Source organism: Phlebotomus papatasi, chromosome 1 (assembly GCF_024763615.1).
Source record: "Phlebotomus papatasi isolate M1 chromosome 1, Ppap_2.1, whole genome shotgun sequence".
Taxonomy (NCBI): Eukaryota; Metazoa; Arthropoda; class Insecta; order Diptera; family Psychodidae; genus Phlebotomus; species Phlebotomus papatasi.
In genome coordinates this window covers 6,341,656-6,367,099 of record NC_077222.1, presented here as the reverse complement: position 1 = coordinate 6,367,099, position 25,444 = coordinate 6,341,656, and the positions used below count along the sequence as shown (strand labels likewise).

The 25,444-nt window shown below is 30.4% G+C and overlaps 2 protein-coding genes across 2 annotated transcripts; both read right to left on the bottom strand.

The window, feature by feature from the left end:
* On the bottom strand, positions 1–24,544 carry LOC129799042 (uncharacterized). The gene is made up of 10 exons (XM_055842637.1): positions 24,040–24,544; positions 23,273–23,978; positions 22,174–22,947; positions 22,027–22,094; positions 17,246–17,335; positions 16,988–17,177; positions 16,402–16,601; positions 16,230–16,341; positions 391–689; positions 1–332 (listed from the first exon to the last, which is right to left on the bottom strand). The coding sequence occupies exons 1-10, from the start codon at positions 24,446–24,448 to the stop codon at positions 1–3; spliced, it is 3,180 nt and encodes a 1,059-aa protein (XP_055698612.1). The 5' UTR covers positions 24,449–24,544.
* Positions 22,018–23,044, bottom strand: LOC129798612 (mucin-2-like). The gene has a single exon (XM_055841839.1). The coding sequence runs from the start codon at positions 22,980–22,982 to the stop codon at positions 22,170–22,172; it is 813 nt and encodes a 270-aa protein (XP_055697814.1). The 5' UTR covers positions 22,983–23,044; the 3' UTR covers positions 22,018–22,169.
* Positions 24,545–25,444: the final 900 nt, after the last annotated feature.

The following is a 25,444-nucleotide window of genomic DNA, read 5'->3' as shown; positions in this document are numbered from 1 at the left end:
TCAATCGGCTTCGATGGTTGACAGAATCCAGGGCAGGTAGGTGTCAACTCGGGTGTAGACTCCTGGTATTCCATCGGTACCACACTCATTTAGCCCCAAACTTACAACTCCTGAAGCCACCCATTTCCCAAGTTTTGAATGGAAATACATCAACGGACTCCCACTGTCTCCTGGACAAGTGTCTTCGGACTTCTTCCCACCTGCGCATACCTGACCCTGGCCCAAGATCAATCTCGAAGGCCGGTAAGCCCTAGAACAGGTTGAGATATCGATGATGGGTAACCTTACGATTAACTTGATTGGACTCGGCTGGAAGCCACGTGTTTCACGAACTGCAATACGAGTTTGAGATCAAGAAAAGCCAGAAAACCTGAACTACCAGACACCTACACATGTCAGTTCTTCCCCATCCGGCAACACAGAGTCGCTGCCCATTCATGATGCCATGGTCGAGGCCATTCATTGGCAGACAAATGGGCTGGATGAAGTCCGTGTAATTTGCAGGTCTGGCCAGTTTAATGAGCGCAATATCGTGGTACTTGTGACGTGTGGCTGAATTGTATTCCGGATGGGGAATCACTTTCATAACGTCAATGTCCACCGCTGGGTCAGCACAGTCCAATCCGTCGATCTCTTGGATGCAATCTTCACTGGTGTCGGTATTGTATTCACCCAAGCGAACCTTGATTCTGAAATTAAGATTTATCTCAATTTTTAAATTTAATAATGCGTGGATTAGGGGAAACTGGGGCACCACCAAACACTAATTTTTATTTCTAAACTACTTGACCTATCTCGACCCTTTCTTTAGTGGACAAGCATCCCTATAGTGCCTATAAATTCCTATAGGTCTTATCCTCTGAAGTGGAATATCCGATTAAAAAATCGCAGTGTTTGGTGGTGCCCCAGTTTCCCCTAATTCTAAATTTCCTTTAGTCAATATTAAGAAATTACTAAAAATCTAAAACAAAATTCGAAAGAATATTCAAACTTAAAAATTTTTGAAATTAAACTGAAAAAAGTTAGTCAGGATTGCAGGACTGTTATTATAAACATGAGTATTGTCTATTATTTAACTTAGAATAGGGTAAATTAAGATAATTCAAAACCTGCTCCAAATGGAAATTTCTCACTACTCCAAATGGAAACGTCATTGTTTTCATGATAAATACAGTACAAAATTATTATATTTTTATATTTTCTATGCCACAGTTTCATTATTTAGTTAATTTTGCTCCAAATAAAGGGAAAATCCATTCATATTCACAAATTTTAATTTTTTAATTTCTCAGAAAAAAATAAAGTGTACCTTTTCACCATCGAAGTTTCCATCAATCGACCATGTTTTCCAATGAAAAACACATTGAGGTGAGTTTTGTTTATTCGTTTTGTTTAACATTTATGTCATATTTCTGGCTAATTTTAGTTAAGTTGAGTGCTAATCTTTAGCGTTAACGGTACGTGAATTTTTCAAATGAAATAATTACCTATTTCGTGAGCAAAATGGGTTTTTCTGAAGTGACTGCAAATGCTTCAATACACAGAGAAAAATTTTGAGTTAGAAAAAATTAAGAAACGTGGTTTTGAATCAAGAGTACAAGAATTTCAAAATATTTTCCCCTATAATTGAGATATTTTGCGCTTGAATTTCTCTAAAAGAGTATGATAGTTTAAAAAATAGAATAAATTGTGCTTAATAATAGGAGAACAGTGGGTTTGATTTTAGAGAATCATAGTTTTGAACACTGATAGAGCATACAGAAGTTTTAAAGTTAGAAGGTCATGGTTTTGATTTTAGAGTATAGAGGTTTCGAGTTAAGACTATTTTGGTTTTGATCTTAGCGAAATCATCGTTTCGAAATAAGAGTATAGTGGTTTTGAATTTTATTATACTATTATGGTCTTGATTTTAGAGTATTGTGGTTTTGATTTTAGAAACTTATGGGTTTGATTTTAGAGTATCGTGGTTTTGATTTTAGAGTATCGTGGTTTCGATATTAGAGCATTGTGGTTTTGATTTTAGAAACTTATGGTTTTGATTTTAGAAACTTTTGGTTTTGATTTTAGAGTATGATGGTTTTGATTTTAGAGTATTATGGTTTTGATTTTAGAGTCTCATGGTTTTGATTTTAGAGTATCAGGGTTTTGATTTTAGAGTCTCATGGTTTTGATTTTAGAGTATCGTGGTTTTGATTTTAGAGTATTGTGGTTTTGATTTTAGAAACTTATGGTTTTGTTTTTAGAAACTTATGGGTTTGATTTTAGAAACTTATGGGTTTGATTTTAGAAACTTATGGGTTTGATTCTAGAAACTTATGGTTTTGATTTTAGAGTATGATGGTTTTGATTTTAGAGTATTATGGTTTTGATTTTAGAGTATCATGGTTTTGATTTTAGAAACTTATGGTTTTGATTTTAGAAACTTATGGGTTTGATTTTAGAGTCTCATGGTTTTGATTTTAGAGTATTGTGGTTTTGATTTAAGAGCATTGTGGTTTTGATTTTAGAAACTTATGGTTTTGTTTTTAGAAACTTATGGGTTTGATTTTAGAAACTTATGGTTTTGATTTTAGAAACTAATGGGTTTGATTTTAGAAACTTATGGGTTTGATTTTAGACACTTATGGTTTTGATTTTAGAGTATCATGGTTTTGATTTTAGAAACTTATGGTTTTGATTTTAGAAACTTATGGGTTTGATTTTAGAGTATCATGGTTTTGATTTTAGAGTATTGTGGTTTTGATTTAAGAGCATTGTGGTTTTGATTTTAGAAACTTATGGTTTTGTTTTTAGAAACTTATGGGTTTGATTTTAGAAACTTATGGTTTTGATTTTAGAAACTAATGGGTTTGATTTTAGAAACTTATGGGTTTGATTTTAGAAACATGAGTTTGATTTTAGAGTATTACGGTTTTGATTTTAGAGTCTCATGGTTTTGATTTTAGAGTATCGTGGTTTTGATTTTAGAGCATTGTGGTTTTGATTTTAGAAACTTATGGTTTTGTTTTTAGAAAGCTATGGGTTTGATTTTAGAAACTTATGGTTTTGATTTTAGAGTATGATGGTTTTGATTTTAGAGTATCATGGTTTTGATTTTAGAAACTTATTGTTTTGCTTTTAGAAACTTATGGGTTTGATTTTAGAAACTTATGGTTTTGATTTTAGAGTATCATGGTTTTGATTTTAGAAACTTATGGTTTTGATTTTAGAAACTTATGGGTTTGATTTTAGAGTCTCATGGTTTTGATTTTAGAGTATCAGGGTTTTGATTTTAGAGTCTCATGGTTTTGATTTTAGAGTATCGTGGTTTTGATTTTAGAGCATTGTGGTTTTGATTTTAGAAACTTATGGTTTTGATTTTAGAGTATCATGGTTTTGATTTTAGAAACTTATGGTTTTGCTTTTAGAAACTTATGGGTTTGATTTTAGAAACTTATGGTTTTGATTTTAGAAACTTATGGGTTTGATTTTAGAAACTTATGGTTTTGATTTTAGAGTATGATGGTTTTGATTTTAGAGTATCATGGTTTTGATTTTAGAAACTTATGGTTTTGCTTTTAGAAACTTATGGGTTTGATTTTAGAAACTTATGGTTTTGATTTTAGAAACTTATGGGTTTGATTTTAGAAACTTATGGGTTTGATTTTAGAAATTTATGGGTTTGATTTTAGAGTCTCATGGTTTTGATTTTAGAGAATCAGGGTTTTGATTTTAGAGTCTCATGATTTTGATTTTAGAGTATCGTGGTTTTGATTTTAGAGCATTGTGGTTTTGATTTTAGAAACTTATGGTTTTGATTTTAGAGTCTCATGGTTTTGATTTTAGAAACTTATGGTTTTGATTTTAGAAACTTATGGGTTTGATTTTAGAAACTTATGGTTTTGCTTTTAGAAACTTATCGGTTTGATTTTAGAAACTTATGGTTTTGATATTAGAAATTTATGGGTTTGATTTTAGAAACTTATGGTTTTGATTTTAGAGTATGATGGTTTTGATTTTAGAGTCTCATGGTTTTGATTTTAGAGTATCGTGGTTTTGATTTTAGAGCATTGTGGTTTTGATTTTAGAAAGCTATGGGTTTGATTTTAGAAACTTATGGTTTTGATTTTAGAGTATGATGGTTTTGATTTTAGAGTATCATGGTTTTGATTTTAGAAACTTATTGTTTTGCTTTTAGAAACTTATGGGTTTGATTTTAGAAACTTATGGTTTTGATTTTAGAGTCTCATGGTTTTGATTTTAGAAACTTATGGTTTTGATTTTAGAAACTTATGGGTTTGATTTTAGAAACTTATGGTTTTGCTTTTAGAAACTTATCGGTTTGATTTTAGAAACTTATGGTTTTGATATTAGAAATTTATGGGTTTGATTTTAGAAACTTATGGTTTTGATTTTAGAGTATGATGGTTTTGATTTTAGAGTCTCATGGTTTTGATTTTAGAGTATCGTGGTTTTGATTTTAGAGCATTGTGGTTTTGATTTTAGAAAGCTATGGGTTTGATTTTAGAAACTTATGGTTTTGATTTTAGAGTATCATGGTTTTGATTTTAGAAACTTATTGTTTTGCTTTTAGAAACTTATGGGTTTGATTTTAGAAACTTATGGTTTTGATTTTAGAGTATCATGGTTTTGATTTTAGAAACTTATGGTTTTGATTTTAGAAACTTATGGGTTTGATTTTAGAGTCTCATGGTTTTGATTTTAGAGTATCAGGGTTTTGATTTTAGAGTCTCATGGTTTTGATTTTAGAGTATCGTGGTTTTGATTTTAGAGCATTGTGGTTTTGATTTTAGAAACTTATGGTTTTGATTTTAGAGTATCATGGTTTTGATTTTAGAAACTTATGGTTTTGCTTTTAGAAACTTATGGGTTTGATTTTAGAAACTTATGGTTTTGATTTTAGAAACTTATGGGTTTGATTTTAGAAACTTATGGTTTTGATTTTAGAGTATGATGGTTTTGATTTTAGAGTATCATGGTTTTGATTTTAGAAACTTATGGTTTTGCTTTTAGAAACTTATGGGTTTGATTTTAGAAACTTATGGTTTTGATTTTAGAAACTTATGGGTTTGATTTTAGAAACTTATGGGTTTGATTTTAGAAATTTATGGGTTTGATTTTAGAGTCTCATGGTTTTGATTTTAGAGAATCAGGGTTTTGATTTTAGAGTCTCATGATTTTGATTTTAGAGTATCGTGGTTTTGATTTTAGAGCATTGTGGTTTTGATTTTAGAAACTTATGGTTTTGATTTTAGAAACTTATGGGTTTGATTTTAGAAACTTATGGTTTTGCTTTTAGAAACTTATCGGTTTGATTTTAGAAACTTATGGTTTTGATATTAGAAATTTATGGGTTTGATTTCAGAAACTTATGGTTTTGATTTTAGAAACTTATGGTTTTGATTTTAGAAACTTATGGGTTTGATTTTAGAAACTTATGGTTTTGCTTTTAGAAACTTATCGGTTTGATTTTAGAAACTTATGGTTTTGATATTAGAAATTTATGGGTTTGATTTCAGAAACTTATGGTTTTGATTTTAGAGTATGATGGTTTTGATTTTAGAGTCTCATGGTTTTGATTTTAGAGTATCGTGGTTTTGATTTTAGAGCATTGTGGTTTTGATTTTAGAAACTTATGGTTTTGATTTTAGAGTCTCATGGTGATTTTAGAAACTTATGGTTTTGATTTTAGAAACTTATGGTTTTGCTTTTAGAAACTTATGGGTTTGGTTTTGATTTTAGAAACTTATGGGTTTGATTTTAGAAACTTATGGGTTTGATTTTAGAGTCTCATGGTTTTGATTTTTTAGAAACTTATGGTTTTGATTTTAGAGAAACTTATGGTTTTATGGTTTTGATTTTAGAATCGTGGTTTTGATTTTAGAGCATTGTGGTTTTGATTTTAGAAACTTATGGTTTTGATTTTAGAGATTTTAGAGTATCGTGGTTTTGATTTTAGAGCATTGTGGTTTTGATTTTAGAAACTTATGGGTTCATGGTTTTGATTTTAGAGTATCGTGGTTTTGATTTTAGAAAATTATGGTTTTGATTTTAGAGTATTATGGTTTTGATTTTAGAAACTGATTTTAGAGTACCATGGTTTGATTTTAGAAACTCATGGGTTTGATTTTAGAGTATTATGGTTTTGATTTTAGAGTATAGTGGTTTTGATTTTAGAGCATTGTGGTTTTGGTTTTAGAAACTTGTGGTTTTGATTTTAGAGTATCATGGTTTTGATTTTAGAAACTTATGGTTTTGATTTTAGAGTATCATGGTTTTGATTTTAGAAACTTATGGTTTTGCTTTTAGAAACTTATGGGTTTGATTTTAGAAACTTATGGTTTTGATTTTAGAAACTTATGGGTTTGATTTTAGAAACTTATGGTTTTGATTTTAGAGTATGATGGTTTTGATTTTAGAGTATCATGGTTTTGATTTTAGAAACTTATGGTTTTGCTTTTAGAAACTTATGGGTTTGATTTTAGAAACTTATGGTTTTGATTTTAGAAACTTATGGGTTTGATTTTAGAAACTTATGGGTTTGATTTTAGAAATTTATGGGTTTGATTTTAGAGTCTCATGGTTTTGATTTTAGAGAATCAGGGTTTTGATTTTAGAGTCTCATGATTTTGATTTTAGAGTATCGTGGTTTTGATTTTAGAGCATTGTGGTTTTGATTTTAGAAACTTATGGTTTTGATTTTAGAAACTTATGGGTTTGATTTTAGAAACTTATGGTTTTGCTTTTAGAAACTTATCGGTTTGATTTTAGAAACTTATGGTTTTGATATTAGAAATTTATGGGTTTGATTTCAGAAACTTATGGTTTTGATTTTAGAAACTTATGGTTTTGATTTTAGAAACTTATGGGTTTGATTTTAGAAACTTATGGTTTTGCTTTTAGAAACTTATCGGTTTGATTTTAGAAACTTATGGTTTTGATATTAGAAATTTATGGGTTTGATTTCAGAAACTTATGGTTTTGATTTTAGAGTATCAGGGTTTTGATTTTAGAGTCTCATGGTTTTGATTTTAGAGTATCGTGGTTTTGATTTTAGAGCATTGTGGTTTTGATTTTAGAAACTTATGGTTTTGATTTTAGAGTCTCATGGTTTTGATTTTAGAGTATCGTGGTTTTGATTTTAGAGCATTGTGGTTTTGATTTTAGAAACTTATGGCTTTGATTTTAGAGTCTCATGGTTTTGATTTTAGAGTATCGTGGTTTTGATTTTAGAGCATTGTGGTTTTGATTTTAGAAACTTATGGTTTTGATTTTAGAGTCTCATGGTTTTGATTTTGGAGTATCGTGGTTTTGATTTTAGAAAATTATGGTTTTGATTTTAGAGTATTATGGTTTTGATTTTAGAATATCGTGGTTTTGATTTTAGAGTACCATGGTTCTGATTTTAGAAACTTATGGTTTTGATTTTAGAAACTCATGGGTTTGATTTTAGAGTATTATGGTTTTGATTTTAGAGTATAGTGGTTTTGATTTTAGAGCATTGTGGTTTTGGTTTTAGAAACTTGTGGTTTTGATTTTAGAAACTTATGGGTTTGATTTTAGAAACTTATGGTTTTGATTTTAGAGTCTCATGGTTTTGATTTTAGAAACTCATGGTTTTGATTTTAGAGTATCGTGGTTTTGATTTTAGAGTATCAGGGTTTTGATTTTAGAGTATCAGGGTTTTGATTTTAGAGTATCAGGGTTTTGATTTTAAAGTCTCATGGTTTTGATTTTAGAGTATTATGGTTTTGATTTTAGAGTATCGTGGTTTTGATTTTAGAAACTCATGGGTTTGATTTTAGAAACTTATGGTTTTGATTTTAGAGTATTATGGTTTTGATTTTAGAGTATCAGGGTTTTGATTTTAGAAAAACCACAATACTCTAAAATCAAAACCACAATACTCTAAAATCAAAACCACGATACTCTAAAATCAAAACCATGATACTCTAAAATCAAAATCGTAATACTCTAAAATCAAACCCATAAGTGTCTAAAATCAAACCCATAAGTTTCTAAAATCAAACGCATAAGTTTCTAAAATCAAAACCATAAGTTTCTAAAATCAAACCCATAAGTTTCTAAAAACAAAACCATAAGTTTCTAAAAACAAAACCATAAGATTCTAAAATCAAAACCACGATACTCTAAAATCAAAACAATGAGACTCTAAAATCAAAACCGTAATACTCTAAAATCAAACCCATAAGTTTCTAAAATCAAACCCATAAGTTTCTAAAATCAAACCCATAAGTTTCTAAAAACAAAACCATAAGTTTCTAAAATCAAAACCATGATACTCTAAAATCAAAACCACAATGCTCTAAAATCAAAACCATGATACTCTAAAATCAAAACCATGAGACTCTAAAATCAAAACCTTGATACTCTAAAATCAAAACCACGATACTCTAAAATCAAAACCATAATACTCTAAAATCAAAACTATGATACTCTAAAATCAAAACCATGATACTCTAAAATCAAAACCATAATACTCTAAAATCAAAACCATGAGTTTCTAAAATCAAAACCATGATACTCTAAAATCAAAACCATAAGTTTCTAAAATCAAAACCACAATACTCTTAAATCAAAACCATGATACTCTAAAATCAAAACCACAATACTCTAAAATCAAAACCACAATACTCTAAAATCAAAACCACAATACTCTAAAATCAAAACCACAATACTCTAAAATCAAAACCATGATACTCTAAAATCAAAACCATAATACTCTAAAATCAAAACCATGATACTCTAAAATCAAAACCATGATACTCTAAAATCAAAACCATAAGTTTCTAAAATCAAAACCACAATACTCTAAAATCAAAACCATGATACTCTAAAATCAAAACCATAAGTTTCTAAAATCAAAACCACAATACTCTAAAATCAAAACCACAATACTCTAAAATCAAAACCATGATACTCTAAAATCAAAACCATGAGTTTCTAAAATCAAAACCATGATACTCTAAAATCAAAACCATGATACTCTAAAATCAAAACCAGAATGCTCTAAAATCAAAACCACAATACTCTAAAATCAAAACCATAAGTTTCTAAAATCAAAACCATCATACTCTAAAATCAAAACCATAAGTTTCTAAAATCAAAACCACAATACTCTAAAATCAAAACCACAGTACTCTAAAATCAAAACCATGATACTCTAAAATCAAAACCATGAGTTTCTAAAATCAATACCATGATACTCTAAAATCAAAACTATGATACTCTAAAATCAAAACTACAATACTCTAAATCAAAACCACAATACTCTAAAATCAAAACCACAATACTCTAAAATCAAAACCATAATACTCTAAAATCAAAACCATGAGTTTCTAAAATAAAAACCATGATACTCTAAAATCAAAACCATAAGTTTCTAAAATCAAAACCATAAGTTTCTAAAATCAAAACCACTATACTCTAAAATCAAAACCATAATACTCTAAAATCAAAACCACAATACTCTAAAATCAAAACCACAATACTCTAAAATCAAAACCATAATACTCTAAAATCAAAACCATGATACTCTAAAATCAAAACCATAAGTTTCTAAAATCAAAACCACAATACTCTAAAATCAAAACCACAATGCTCTAAAATCAAAACCATAAGTTTCTAAAATCAAAACCACTATACTCTAAAATCAAAACCATAAGTTTCTAAAATCAAAACCACAATACTCTAAAATCAAAACCATGAGTTTCTAAAATAAAAACCATGATACTCTAAAATCAAAACCATAAGTTTCTAAAATCAAAACCATAAGTTTCTAAAATCAAAACCACTATACTCTAAAATCAAAACCATAATACTCTAAAATCAAAACCACAATACTCTAAAATCAAAACCACAATACTCTAAAATCAAAACCACAATACTCTAAAATCAAAACCATGATACTCTAAAATCAAAACCATAAGTTTCTAAAATCAAAACCACAATACTCTAAAATCAAAACCACAATGCTCTAAAATCAAAACCATAAGTTTCTAAAATCAAAACCACTATACTCTAAAATCAAAACCATAAGTTTCTAAAATCAAAACCACAATACTCTAAAATCAAAACCATGAGTTTCTAAAATAAAAACCATGATACTCTAAAATCAAAACCATAAGTTTCTAAAATCAAAACCACAATACTCTAAAATCAAAACCATAATACTCTAAAATCAAAACCATGAGTTTCTAAAATAAAAACCATGATACTCTAAAATCAAAACCATAAGTTTCTAAAATCAAAACCATAAGTTTCTAAAATCAAAACCACTATACTCTAAAATCAAAACCATAATACTCTAAAATCAAAACCACAATACTCTAAAATCAAAACCACAATACTCTAAAATCAAAACCATAATACTCTAAAATCAAAACCATGATACTCTAAAATCAAAACCATGAGTTTCTAAAATCAAAACCATAATACTCTAAAATCAAAACCATAAGTTTCTAAAATCAAAACCACTATACTCTAAAATCAAAACCATAATACTCTAAAATCAAAACCACAATACTCTAAAATCAAAACCACAATACTCTAAAATCAAAACCATAATACTCTAAAATCAAAACCATGATACTCTAAAATCAAAACCATGAGTTTCTAAAATCAAAACCATAATACTCTAAAATCAAAACCATAAGTTTCTAAAATCAAAACCACAATACTCTAAAATCAAAACCACAATGCTCTAAAATCAAAACCATAAGTTTCTAAAATCAAAACCACTATACTCTAAAATCAAAACCATAATACTCTAAAATCAAAACCACAATACTCTAAAATCAAAACCATGAGTTTCTAAAATAAAAACCATGATACTCTAAAATCAAAACCATAAGTTTCTAAAATCAAAACCATAAGTTTCTAAAATCAAAACCACTATACTCTAAAATCAAAACCATAATACTCTAAAATCAAAACCACAATGCTCTAAAATCAAAACCATAAGTTTCTAAAATCAAAACCATAATACTCTAAAATCAAAACCACAATACTCTAAAGTCAAAACCATAATACTCTAAAATCAAAACCACAATACTCTAAAATCAAAACCACAATACTCTAAAGTCAAAACCATAATACTCTAAAATCAAAACCATGATACTCTAAAATCAAAACCATGAGTTTCTAAAATCAAAACCATAATACTCTAAAATCAAAACCATAAGTTTCTAAAATCAAAACCACAATACTCTAAAATCAAAACCACAATGCTCTAAAATCAAAACCATAAGTTTCTAAAATCAAAACCACTATACTCTAAAATCAAAACCATAATACTCTAAAATCAAAACCACAATACTCTAAAATCAAAACCATGAGTTTCTAAAATAAAAACCATGATACTCTAAAATCAAAACCATAAGTTTCTAAAATCAAAACCACTATACTCTAAAATCAAAACCATAATACTCTAAAATCAAAACCACAATGCTCTAAAATCAAAACCATAAGTTTCTAAAATCAAAACCATAATACTCTAAAATCAAAACCACAATACTCTAAAATCAAAACCACAATACTCTAAAATCAAAACCATAATACTCTAAAATCAAAACCACAATGCTCTAAAATCAAAACCACGATACTCTAAAATCAAAACCACAATGCTGTAGAATCATCACTACAATAGTCTAAAATCAAATCCCCAATACTCTAAAAGCATTCAAAACCACAATAGACCAACATCAAAACCAAAGTACTCTAAAAGCAAGACAATAATATTCTAAAATCAAAACCATATTAGTCTTAAATATTTCAGATTAAGCAACATACTTCAGTGGAGATGAATTCCGATTGGAAAAGTTTATATAAAAATATCGAAATAAGACAGACTATGAGAGGTTCTAAGCCTTGATACTCTAAAATCAAAACCATTATACTCTTAAATATTTCAGATTAAGCAACATACTTCAGTGGAGGTAAATTCCGATTGGCAAAGTTCATATAGAAAATTGAAATGAAAGATGCATATGAGAGTTTCATGGAAGTGAATACGCATGAATCATATGCATCACGTGGAAAAAGGTAAAGAATGAAATATATAACATTCACAAAAAAAACCCTCAAATTGCCTTGATTCAAAACCTCAGAATACTCTACTTTCAGAACCAGCAATACTCGACAATCAACACAGCAAACACTCCAAAATCAAAACCATGGTACTCTAAAATCAAAACCATGGTACTCTAAAATCAAAACCATGGTACTCTAAAATCAAAACCATGGTACTCTAAAATCAAAACCATGGTACTCTAAAATCAAAACCATGATACTCTAAAATCAAAACCACAATACTCTAAAATCAAAACCATGGTACTCTAAAATCAAAACCACGATACTCTAAAATCAAAACCATAAGTTTCTAAAATCAAAACCACAATACTCTAAAATCAAAACCATAAGTTTCTAAAATCAAACCCATAAATTTTTTAAAATCAAACCCATAAGTTTCTAAAATCAAAACCATAAGTTTCTAAAATCAAAACCATAAGTTTCTAAAATCAAAACCATGGTACTCTAAAATCAAAACCATAAGTTTCTAAAATCAAAACCACAATACTCTAAAATCAAAACCATAAGTTTCTAAAATCAAACCCATAAGTTTCTAAAATCAAACCCATAAGTTTCTAAAATCAAAACCATAAGTTTCTAAAATCAAAACCATGATACTCTAAAATCAAACCCATAAGTTTCTAAAATCAAAACCACAATGCTCTAAAATCAAAACCACAATACTCTAAAATCAAAACCATGATACTCTAAAATCAAAACCATTTTTGCTACAAATTCAAAACTATTTTTCTCTAAATTTAAGAGTAAAAAAGTCTAAAATCAAAGCTACTGAATTTCAAAACCATCGTACTCTAAAATTTAAGAAAATGCTCTTATAGAAATTTTTTCTTAATTTAAGCGAAATTTAAGAAAAAAATTGCTTGGAGCAAAATCGAACCCTTAGTTAGAGTATTTTTTTCTTGAATTTAGAGGGTAATTTTTCTCTGTGTAGAAAACCCCGGAAATATAACTTTTTGGAGAGATTTTCTTATTGTTTTAGATGGGAAAGGAGAAATGACCAGAAATAAGAACAAATCCAAACAAACAAGGTTTTGGAAGCCTTTCGTCGCGGTTTCAGTTACACTGTTTGTCTCCAATTAGAAACATTCCCTTGTCTCCATTTAGATTGATATGTTTCCAATAGAAGCATTTTACGCTCGCGTATTTTTCTTGTATTTTAGAAGTTTTCAAATTATATTTATTGAATTTTCACTAAACAGTAATATTCTAGAAGACTCAAGGAGCAAATTTATGTAATTCTCTTCAGAAAAAAATATGAACTTAATGTGTTGAATCTTCTGTCTAAGTTAAAGCATCTGGAAATGATTTTGAATTAGAACATTTACCCTATGTAATCTCTAATAAAAAAGGTTAAAACGAAGTGATCAGGTATCATTTATAAGTATGAATTTTAAGAATTCCTAACTGCTTCATATGGGAAAAAAACGAATATTACCAGAAATTGCAAGCCCTACATTCAAGTATCCATCTAAAACAGTGATGAAATCTTAAAATTCCGAATTATAAATGATTATGAATTTCACCATTTAACCCTATTTAGCTTAAATAATGGGAGCTTATACGGGTTTCAGACCTAAGTCTTAGCCATCAGGTTTAAATTCTTTAATCCCTTATCTAGCGTTATTTTTTCGAAAATTGTTAGGATTGAACATTAGGCGTAAACGATACATTAGATTTTGAAAAATCAATAAAATTGCTTCTTATTTAGATTTTCGAGACCTTCGGGAACTGGGCTAAAACTTCAGTCTGAAGCTGACATTAGGCTACTTTGTGCAGTTGAATTGGGCTTTAACGTAATGTAATTTACATAGACAAAACAATTGTGGATCTGAATTAAATTAGTAAGGCCCAGATTCCTTTAGAAATATATCAAAAATCATATAGCCCCATCATCCCCTAGTTATGTTTTCTTTATCTCTAAAACTGAGAGAAAGATTCCTAAAATTATTTCATTTATTTTTTAATGTTAATAAATTTTCAATGTAATGGCTCCGGTACATCTTTCAGATCAGGAACATTTCATAAAGTTAAAATTCACATCCCATTCTTTCTTAAAAGTTTTGTATGTCTATTCTACTCTTTCACAGTCTTCTTCTTCATTTGAGCACCACATCAAATTAAATTTAGTTCAGTCCAATTTTGAGACCGAAAGAGTGAGATAGACTTATGCAAATCTTTTGAGTAAGAAATTAACGCGAATTTTGATTTCATGATATTATACCGTGTTAAAAAGTGTGGCGAAGGCATAAGTATTTACGTTTATTTGAATTTGAAAAAATGTAGGGTAAGTGTGCCAAATTTCGACATAGTTGTATACAAACGCCAAAGTCTCAAGTTTCAAATGTAAATTATTTTTAATATAAATTGATTATTGAATTGTAGATAGTTTATCGTCTTTATTTTCTCTAAAATTATTCTTATTGCATTTTAAAATGAATAAAAATGTAGACATAGCTTTGGTGGCCTATTTCGGCCACCTTAATTCTCATTGTTCTTTGCACTTCGGGAGTTCTTCCAGAGTCTTTTTCACATTATCTCATTTAACGAAGCTACATTTGCATTGTATAATCTCTAAAGTATGCAAAAACTAAAAGTTCATGGAAATTTGAGGAATAAAAAAGTGGCCGGAATTGCAAACTATCCGGAATTTGGTACACTTACTCTATCTAACTTAATATTATATTCTGAATTTATTTTTAATTCATAGAAATATTTTTCGAACTAAATAAATATTTTATATATATTAATTTAATTATAGTTCAATCCTTGATTGATTGATTGACTTAAAATCATTTCTTAATATTTTTTCTAAAATAAAATTTTCGCCATTATCTTAAAATTGTGCTAAGTAATCGACAAATTTTGAAAACTCCCCTGAAATAAAGGTTTTGGTTAGCGAATTAATGGATCTTGATAAAATTTTATCAAGAGGATGTTGAATACCAATTTGACTAAACTTGTTTTCTACATTTTATATGGAAAAACATACTTTTGACAAACTTTAAACAAGATCCAGTTGTCCGCAGAATTGACAAAAATATCCCATGCTCTATGGAAAAACATCCTTTTTACAAATTTTTCTCGTAATTTTGACATTTTTCTTTTTCAAAATACATTGGATATTAATGATAAAGCGCTCTAAAAACAAAAAATAATAAAAAATTGACAAATTCAGAAACCTTACTTTCGAAAAACTTCATAACTTCAGAATTCTATTAAAAAATGCTTTTGGAATACAAATTCAAAATATGTTTTAAATAATAATTTCAACCGCGACCCCAATAGGGATAAGCGGTTGAAAATGAATGAATGAATAATAATTTCAAATTCAAATAGGAAAAAAATACATAGGGGAAAGTACTCTCCCTTCGAACGTTCATGCCTTCGAATAATGTGAATTTTCTTTTGATTTTCCTAAGAGACTTACACATTTTTATTAAATATTAGTTAGCTTATCATCAATTATTGATAATTATGTGATAATTGTGTATAAGTCTCTAGGAAAAATAAAAGAAAATTCACATTATTCGAAGGCATGAACGTTCGAAGGGAGAGTACTTTCCCCTATTAACTTTAATATTGACTACTGTCAATAAAAAAAAATTTAATAGAATTATTTATGAGCAAACATTTTGCACAATGTTTTATTGTATTATTTATTTGATATCGAAGAGATAATTAAAATTTTCAATTGAAGATAGAATTTAAATAAAAAATTGAAAAAATAAAACTATATTATTATTTTTTTTCAGTGTTTTGTGTGTTTTCTAATTTATCTAGTTTTTGTGCAACAACTTTTTATTGATTTTCTCTTTATCATTAACCATAAAACTTTCATTCGCGACTTCTATTTTTGTAGGTCACACTTTTTCTCATATAGGGGAAATACGTTCAAGATGAGTAATGTGAAATTAAAAAAAAAAAAGAAATAATACTTTTATTTACAAATGCTAAGTTTAAAGTTATTGTAATAGTTATTTTCCGCTTTATATAAAAAACGAATCTTATTGTATGATTCTCTTAAATTAAATCTATCGTACCTATTCGAACATCGTCATTTTGCACCCACATCCTCTATAATGTGTTTAATATTTAAAGAGACATAATAAACTACTTACAGGCTTCCTTTCGTGTCAGTGATTGGACCTGTGACACAATGTGCGGCCGTTAAGACATAATTCCGTGAAATTAGAGCTCCTCCGCATCCGAATTGGGGCTTTGCGCCAGAGCCTGGGAAAAAAATAAGTTTAGAGGTGACCTAAATTTGTTAAAAGTTGTATGGCTTGTTACTTGATTCATAAATCAGTAGAACCGTCCAGGGGAAGTCATCGATGTTAGCAATTTGACCACCTATAATTTTGTTTCCCAGAGAATTTCCACATTCTCTGAGGGCGGGCAATTCATCACCACCAAAACGATTCTCAAAAGCCACATTGACCGTATGAGATCTCTCCTTCTTGGTTGCTGGGTCACTTTCAATGCTGGGTTTACTGGGAGACACAAAAAAAATTATCAACATGCTTAATGGAGATTCTCAGAGACAGTAAATATAAACAGACGATGTATTTATTATTCACTCAATGTCTCATTTTACATTTTATTGATGTGCTGGAGACCGGTTTATGAAAGAAATTAACTCAATATTTCAAAAGAAACAATATTGACTATAGCTCTTTGCACATTTCTTTAGTGTTAGTCTTTGGTGCATAAGAATAATGAAATGCACAAGAATTTTAACTTGTCCGCAAACAAAGACCAGTGGTCATAACTTTGGTTAAATTTTTAGTGCTATAGAATTTTTAGGATGTCCTAAATTTTGCTAAGGAATGCCCATATGCATTTGAAATGATTTCCTTAGAACTGCGTCTAGACTTACTTATAGTTTCCTTCTTTTGTGCAGCAAATTGAATTTTCCTCAGTGCATTGAAGTCGTTTGAGAAAATTTATCTTATCCCCTCGCAATGGTCTCTGTTCCAGTAATTGTCGATATACTGGACAATCACTGGTTAGCCTGCATTCACCCTCCTCAAATTCATTTGGGATATCACATGATGAGAAATTCGTTTCTGGATCATAGGATAGTTAGGATATATAGCAATTAATGAGCAACACACTGTATCAATCCACACTGTACCTGATTTAATAAGTGACACATTGAGGAAAATGAGAATAAAACAATAGGAAATTTTAACTCTGACTCTAAAGTAATCCCACATGACTGAAACTCAAATTGAAACTGATATGTAGCGTCAAACTGAGCCTCCAACAGACCGATTTGCATAAGTATGATGTTGTATTAACTACACCAACACATCTGTCTTATCTTCAAACATAAAACCAGAGAACCTCCAAAGCTGCCTCAGCAGTTTTCCCTCCAGAGCTTTATGAAACTATCTCAAAATGACGCCCAAGGAAATTATCTCCAATAAAATACCGATATACCAAAAGGTTGCTACTAACTACTCGTCACTGTCTTACTTCACTGCGATAGTGTCACTTTAAATTCGGCTAAATCGCTTTTAAATACTCCCTGCACTTGAATTTCCTAACTTCAAAAACACCGCCAAATGATTCGAAAATCAAATTTGATAAGACCAATGTCAATTCATCTTAATCTTGTGCAAACTCTACTGGTATTTGAACTTATACTTTCTAGGAAATCAGAGAAAAGCATTTGTCATTTTGTTTTTATTTACAATAACTGTGTTAAATACAATCAAACAGTAAATTTTTCTTACACTTGGATTTTTTTTTGGTGATATTTCCATAAGATAGCGTAAATTGATCATTTTCTCAGCTACAAGTCACAGTCTAAGAAGTTGTTTTGACACAAATGTGATTTAATGAAACAAGCTCAAATATAAAAAAGAACATTTAAAAAAAATATTTGCTGGTGGTTGTTAGCAACTGCAATACAACAATGTTTTGATTTATTAAGTATAGAGGATACTGGGGCTATTTTAGGTTGGTAATGAAGATTTTCTTTACGTATTATTTATAAAAAAAAATGCCTGGATATACTGATAAATACTGACTGAAGGAAATTAATTAGTATTTTGCTACACTACTGAAAGAAATCCGAAAAAGTTAAAATAACATTCCGGAAATGTTAATTTTACTCTGCATTATTGATCCGAAATCGGTGTAAATATTATGCTTTTTAGGTGTATTAGGGGTTATAGTTACCCTTTTTCATGTTATTTTTACCATTAAAAAGGTGTAAAATTAACATTAAAAAATGTTGATATATTTACACCTAAAAGGTGCTAAAGTTATGAGGAAAAAAAGTTAATCGCACCCCCGTTTTTTTCTCAGCGTAAATATGATCAGGGCGTCCCAACACTGAGAGAAATTCGAAAAAGCTAAAATAACATTCCGGAAATGTTTATTTTACCCTGCAGAATTGATCCAAAATCGGTGTAAATATTACCCTTTTTAGGTGTATTGGGGGTTAAAGTTACCCTTTATCATGTTATTTTTACCCTTAAAAAGGTGTAAAATTAACATTAAAAAATGTTGATATATTTTTACACCTAAAAAGTGTTAAAGTTATGAGGAAAAAGAGTTGATCGCACCCCAGTTTTTTCTTAGTGAAGGAAGGGGCAGATAGGGGCTCTTGCCACCAATACAAGCTCAATAATTTTAACAAAAAAAATTATATTACTAAAATAATTAAATAACACTAGGGGAAGTGGAGCATCTTTGAAATTGGAATTTTTCTCCTGCGTTTAAATGGAACTGATCCATATCATAATGTAATTTAGTTTCTCAATCTGTTTGTGCAGCAAAATTATATCACGATAGGGCACAATATAAATTAAAAATAGGTGAAAAATCCCTATTTCAAAGGTGCTCTCCCAAGAAGCAAAATAGCTGCCTTATAGAACCAAGTATTTGATAAGTCTTTTAGTGCACTTTTAAAAGTCTTAAAGTGAAAATTTTCTGTTGAAATTCCTATAGCAGCTCTTAAGATCCTTAAGAGTGCGCCACTTTACTTATAGTAATCTCAGTGATGGAAGCAAGAGCGTTATAAGTAAATAAATAGATTTTTGGTTCTATAGTGCCTTACTTAGGGAATTCTATAAGACTATTTTAAGAAAAAAATGCTGCTTGGGCTACTTCCGCTTAAGATTTAACCTATCTTAAGGTTATTTTCACCCAATAAATGTACCTTTGTTGCATGGAAATGTCATTTGCTGATTCTTATGAGCTTACTGAAAAATCAATTCAATTCAATTCAATTCAATCCAAAATCGAGTTGCATTAAGGACAGAATCACATTGAGACAATAAAATGCTCGCCGTAGCCTCACCGTATTTCGTTAATTTACGCATTTTCGTTGCAATTCTTACGCAAATTCTCAATTACCGTATTACCTTATCTCATATTCGGTGGAATTAGGTGAAAATATTATAAGAAAATTGAGGAAATAAAATAAAAATTCGATAAATGGTGAGCAAAAAAAACTGTACGAGAAATTAAGCATACAGTGCTTTTTCTTGCTCATCGTTTATCGCATTTTCGGTTTATTTACTTAACGTTAATTAACGTAATACATAGTTAATTAACGAAATACGGTGAACATTTTACTGTCGATGTAATTCTGCCCTAAAAGTAGATATACGGTGCACTTTTTAAAGAAACGCTTCCCAAAATTCATCATTAAAAACTTCTCAACTTTTCCATGGACCTAAAAATAATCAAAACCGCTAAAATACTGAATTTTTTTGGTAAATTTTTGAAGAAAACTTTTTATAAAAAGGTTTTGATAATTTATAAAAGAAACTTGTAGAAAATATTAATTTTGAAAAGATAGTTCAAGCTATTTTTGAGCCCTTTTCCTTACACCAAGGAACCTAATATTCAAAAGCTTAAAAAATGTAACAGCAATCCGAACTTTCTAACATCGTCAAAATCGAATTAAAATACTGTTTTTTTTTTTAGTAAAGCCTTTTAAGCACCTAAGAACTCTTTTAAGAAATTGTTTTTAAACTAAAAATAAAATTTCCCAAAAAAAACTACACAGATCCATAAGAACGTTTTTTTTACCTTCGTTTAAATTTGTTAAAATCATCAAAATCGTTTCAGAAGTGGATTAAAGAAGACAATTTCATAAAAAAAAACAGTTCCTAAATGGTTATCTCTAAAGATTAAGGCCATTATAAAGCGTTTTATTATTTTTTTCAATCAGCTTAAATTCAGAGATTAGATTAAAATTGGTTTTTAAACAATATTTTTTTTTATTTTTTGCTTTTTGCGTTCAAAAAAAAAGTTTTTTTTTTTGGAAATGGTCCTCCAAAACTATATTCCTAAATTTCAAGTTATATAATATACTTCTCTTTCTGGAGTCTGACGAAAACTTTATGCTCTCCTCAATTCGGTGGTCGTCAGAAAAATATTCCTCTTTCAAATTAAAATTAGTTTTTTTTTCTCCAAAGCTTTCGACTTTAAATTTTTCAATTTCAAATTCAAATCGAATTCAAATATTTAGAGGTTTCTAAATTAGAGGTGTGCAAGAACCGTTGAAACTGAATAAACATCAAAATAAGTTTGTTCTGGGTAGCGCTTTGACCATTGACGTGCATGTTTCATTTGACGTTTATTCGGTTTCAACGGTTCTTGCACGCCTCTGTTCCAAATTGACTCACTGAAGAAGATCCACACCAAGATTCGAAAGCTTTGGAGAAAAAACCTTATTCATTTAATTTGAAAGAGGCATATTTTTCTGACGATCACCGGAAGCATTATTATAATATAATTACAAATATGGCCCCGATTTACTAAAATCTAAGTTACGCCCTTGGCAAATGGATTTATACGGAACTCGTTAATAGTGTAGGGGAATGTAGGTATGGTTCGCACAGAGTGAACCTTCAAATAATGCGAATTTTCTCTTTGTTGGCAAAGAGTTCACTTACCATTTCTCATCTCGTTTCATGAACTTAATAATTATCTATCTTATGGCTAAGAAATAACGAACTAGCTTTTAGCAAACATACACTGAGAGAAATCTTAAAAAGTTAAAATAGTATTCCGGAAATGTTAGTTTTACCCTGCAGTATTAATCCGAAATCGGTGTAAATATTATGCTTTTTAGGTGTATTAGGGGTTAAAGTTACCCTCTTTCATGTTAATTTTACCCTTAGAAATGTGCAAAATTAACATTAAAAAATGTTGATATATTTTTACACCTAAAAAATGTTAAACTTATGAGGAAAAAAAGTTAATCGCATCCCCATTTTTTTCTCAGTGTAGGTTCACTCTGTGGGAACCATGCCAACATTCCCCTAAGTGCGATAAATGATGAAATATTTTGGAAAAGTTAGATTTAAGGAGTTACGAATCACCCTCGATTTAATTTAATTTAATTTAATTTAATTTAAAGGAATTTAATTAAAAAGACTTATGATCAGTTTTTAATTTTTATCTGACTTATTTTTTCCGAATAAAATTGAATTTTACTAACAATTTTGAATTCTTTCCTGTCTATTTGAATTTTTTACTGATCAATTTTACATTGTACTGACAAAAAAAGATTTTTTTTGAAAATAAAACAATATTTTTCCTTAAATTATGTTAAAACATTTTACATTCAGCCCCAATTCCTTTTATTAAGAAACCAATAACACAGAGTAAGCATAACAAACGATAATTTAAGGGAGGGCAGGGCAGACATTCCTTCAGTCAAACATTCGAAAATCCGAAATCATTCCAAACTATATTCAAAAATTACCCTGAAATACTAAATAGAGCTTCACATATTTGCCACTTGAGCGTTGACAGAATTTTTGATGGAATTTTAAATATTTTTGACAGGTGTCACAATTCTTACGTGATGCATTTTCCCCTCTTTTGTGATATTTCCCTATTTACCAGGTTTCATGATCTTCCATTAAAACACAAAAGTTACCTCACATTTCATCCCTTTAATCACATTTATGCACTCTACTCCGACACTTCCTACTGAAATTTCTTCAGAACTTCTTTAATAACGCAAGAAAATTTCAGTATCTTTACATCACTTTCAGTTATATTATCTACCCTTTGGAAAAGTTGTTTCACGGAAGTGCTGGAGTAGTAACAGTTGGAACTCCTGGAGGTTCCCAATCGTCTGGGATTGTATCCGTTTCATTTGGATCTGCTGTTGTAGTTGTAGTAGGAGGTGTGGTAGTAGTAGTAGTAGTCGTTGTTGTTGGTGTTGTCGTTGTTGTGGTAGTAGTTGTTGTTGGAGTAGTAAACGTGGGATTACTAGGAGGCATCCAATCTGGTGGAAGTGATTCCGTCGGTGCTGTAATTGTAGGATTGGAAGGTGGTTGCCACCAGGGCGGTGTTGTTTCAGCGATCGGAGGGGATACTGTGGGATTCAACGGAGGTTCCCATCCTGGAGGTCCTGGTGGACCTGACTCATTAACTGGTGGTCTTATCGTAGGCGCTTGGGGTGGATCCCAACCAGGAGGAAGAGAAGCTTCAGTTGTTGTTGTTGTTGGTGGTGTAGTAGTTATCCAATCATCTGTTAGTGGGGGATCCCAAGGTGTTGCCCAAGTGCTACTTGTAGGTGGGGTTGGAGGAGTCCAAGGAGTACTACTAATTGGTGGATCCCATGGAGTCACCCAATCATCCGTTAAAGGAGGCAACGGTGGTCTCCACCAGGTATCAACTTGAAGTTCTCCAGTAGCATCTCTTACACCAATTTGTTCAGGTATCCAATCTAAGTCATTAATACCCTTCACCTGATCACTTTTCTCATATTCATGCACGAAATTGTCTTGCACTTCATTTTGATCGAAAAGTTTCTCATTCCCAATTGAACGACCATTTACATTACCAACTTCTGCACTTACAACAATTAGGAAGCAAATAAAAAGATTCATCTCTAACCACAGAATTAAAGACTTTTTCCTGAATTTAACCCGAACATGAGGAGAGCTCGATTGAAACTGCACAAACTACCATAGGAAGTGTTGAGAGTGAAGAAAAACTTCTGGAAATCTTATCTCTGTATCTAAAATCAGAGTATTTATTCAATCGTAAATCATGCTACAATCTGGGGTTTATGAAAGGAATTTGACTATCAATATCTCACATTTACATTCGCAAGAGTCACATTCTATTAATAAATGCAAACTCCTATGAAAATATCATGACATAATTTTTTGAGACTTAAGGCCTCATATTGCTAAGAATCCATGGCACATAAGCAGATACTCTTGTGTAGACTGAAGAGATTTCCAATCCACAGCCTATTCCGAAGGAAACAATACCTTCGGCAATCCAGGCTCCATTTTGGCGAGATATTAGAGGTCCTCCTGAGTCCCTAAAGCAGGAATCTTGAATGTAGTTGCCACCAGCGCAGATTTGTAAGTCTGGATCGAGATTTGTTCTCCCTGAATATTCCCTCTGACATCGTTCGAAACTGACCACAGGGATATTGACCTTCATTTTAACAGAGCTTCGTGTTTGATCTAGGGTTTGGCCCCAGCCAGCTATTGTGACCTCACTTCCAACCGGTGTTCCGCGAAAGTCAGGCGTAGGCAAGCAGATAGGAACGACGAATTCTGTATACCTTACATTACCCGACATACGTATGAGTGCGATGTCGTTTTGATTGTTAGACGGGGTATCAGGGATGTAATCCTCATGTGTAATAATTTCTTCAACTCCCATGTTCAGTACCGGATCGTTGCAAGTCTCTTCGATTCCGTCATTAACGCAATCCGGATTGGTTTCGGTATCGTACTCACCTATCCGGATATTCACTAGTCGTCCTACATTGTCTACTGATCTGCCTGCAACGCAGTGAGCCGCTGTAACGACATATCTAGTATTGATCAAAAAACCTCCGCATTCCTGGGTCCAAGTTCCGTTCCCTGTAAAGATATTAGAATTTGAACTAGTTCGCAATAAAGGAATCTTAAATGTTGATCGTACTGCGCTCATATTCCAGAAGAGCCATCCAAGGAAATTCGCTCAACTTGGCTTCGTCTCCTCCTAGTATCCTACGTGTAGTACCTTCAATACCGCAAGTATCGATTACGTTTCCTCGATTGTTGCTTGACGTTACGATTTGGTTCGGTCGTACGTTTTGCTCCTGACTTCGTTCACAACAAACAAAGGTACTTTCATTGGATCTCCTGCTGCATTGAAGTCTCCTAAGGTCTGTTATTATATCTTGGGTCAGGCTTGGACTTCGTAATAGACGAAGAAGGTTCGGGCAGTCGTAGATTGATATACATTCTCCTCTATTTCCACTTGGAGTTCTACACAATCTTTGTCCATTTGTTTGGGTCAGTAAGCTCAGGGTTAACGTGACGTAGAGGAGTAATTTTAGCAAATCCATGTTGATAAGTAAACTGCAATTGGGAATCAATGACAAACCGATAAGCTAATAACTTCTCGGTTCTTTATCAATTTGGCGCAGACTCGAAAAAAAAAACAATGCGAAGAGAAATTTCCATTCTAATATTTGTTTATTTTTTGTTTGGATAACCCGTAAAGAATTTAGTCATCTTTTTGACTTATGAATATTGCTTAAGACTTTGCGGACAAACTGAATTTTTCCTGTTTTTGTTATTTTTTGAAAGTCAAGTCTCTATTTTTTTTTATTTTTCCAACTGTTCAAATATATTTTTAAAACTACGTACGAACATTAAGTCTGTGCAAATATAAATTCCAATGATCTCTATTTTCTTAAAGTTGTTTTAGTACTTTTACATTTCAAATTTGTCATGGTATGTTTATTAGCGTTGCGAAAATAATTATATTTTTTCTCCTAATTTTATTCCAGTTTTATTGAACTAAAGAGTAAAGACTTCAGTCAATGAACCTAAATAATTTTGTTCCAAACCGTATGGGAATATTTTAATCGTACCATCTTCTTGTTCTTCTTGATTTTAAACCATAAAGAATTCCGATGGTTTATTTTTAGATGGTATTTTATTATTTTGTTTTGTTGTGGATTCCTGGATAAAATAATATTTCAACAATAAATTAATTAATTAAAAGAGCAAATTGTTTTTTTTTTATCTTCCGTTTTGACTTTGAAGACGCGAAGATTTTTTTTTAAGTATACTAAATTTCCGTTCACAGTTCCTGGGGCTGGAAATTTCCACACAATTCTTTATATAATCTTTAGTCATCACTATCCACATAAAATAGTCCCATCTTCATCGATTCAGAGGAACAAGGGGAAGAATGTCGAAATCAATTAACTATTCTTAAGATTTTGGAAAAGCCAATGTCAAGCACGTGCCAAATGTTACATGAATGATTATTTGCATATGACCAAAAAACATTAAGAAAAAATATTATCACGAATTTATAGAAATTTTATCAA

Bases quoted from the DNA above. Each gene is read 5' to 3' on its own strand.
- LOC129798612 (XM_055841839.1), bottom strand. From the start codon at position 22,982: ATGAATCTTTTTATTTGCTTCCTAATTGTTGTAAGTGCAGAAGTTGGT.
- LOC129799042 (XM_055842637.1), bottom strand. From the start codon at position 24,448: ATGGATTTGCTAAAATTACTCCTCTACGTCACGTTAACCCTGAGCTTA. The intron at 22,948-23,272 runs AGTCTCAAAAAA...AATTGTTGTAAG, and splicing joins CTTAGCAATATGAGGCCTTA to TGCAGAAGTTGGTAATGTAA. The intron at 17,178-17,245 runs GTACAGTGTGGA...CCTATGATCCAG, and splicing joins TGTGTCACTTATTAAATCAG to AAACGAATTTCTCATCATGT.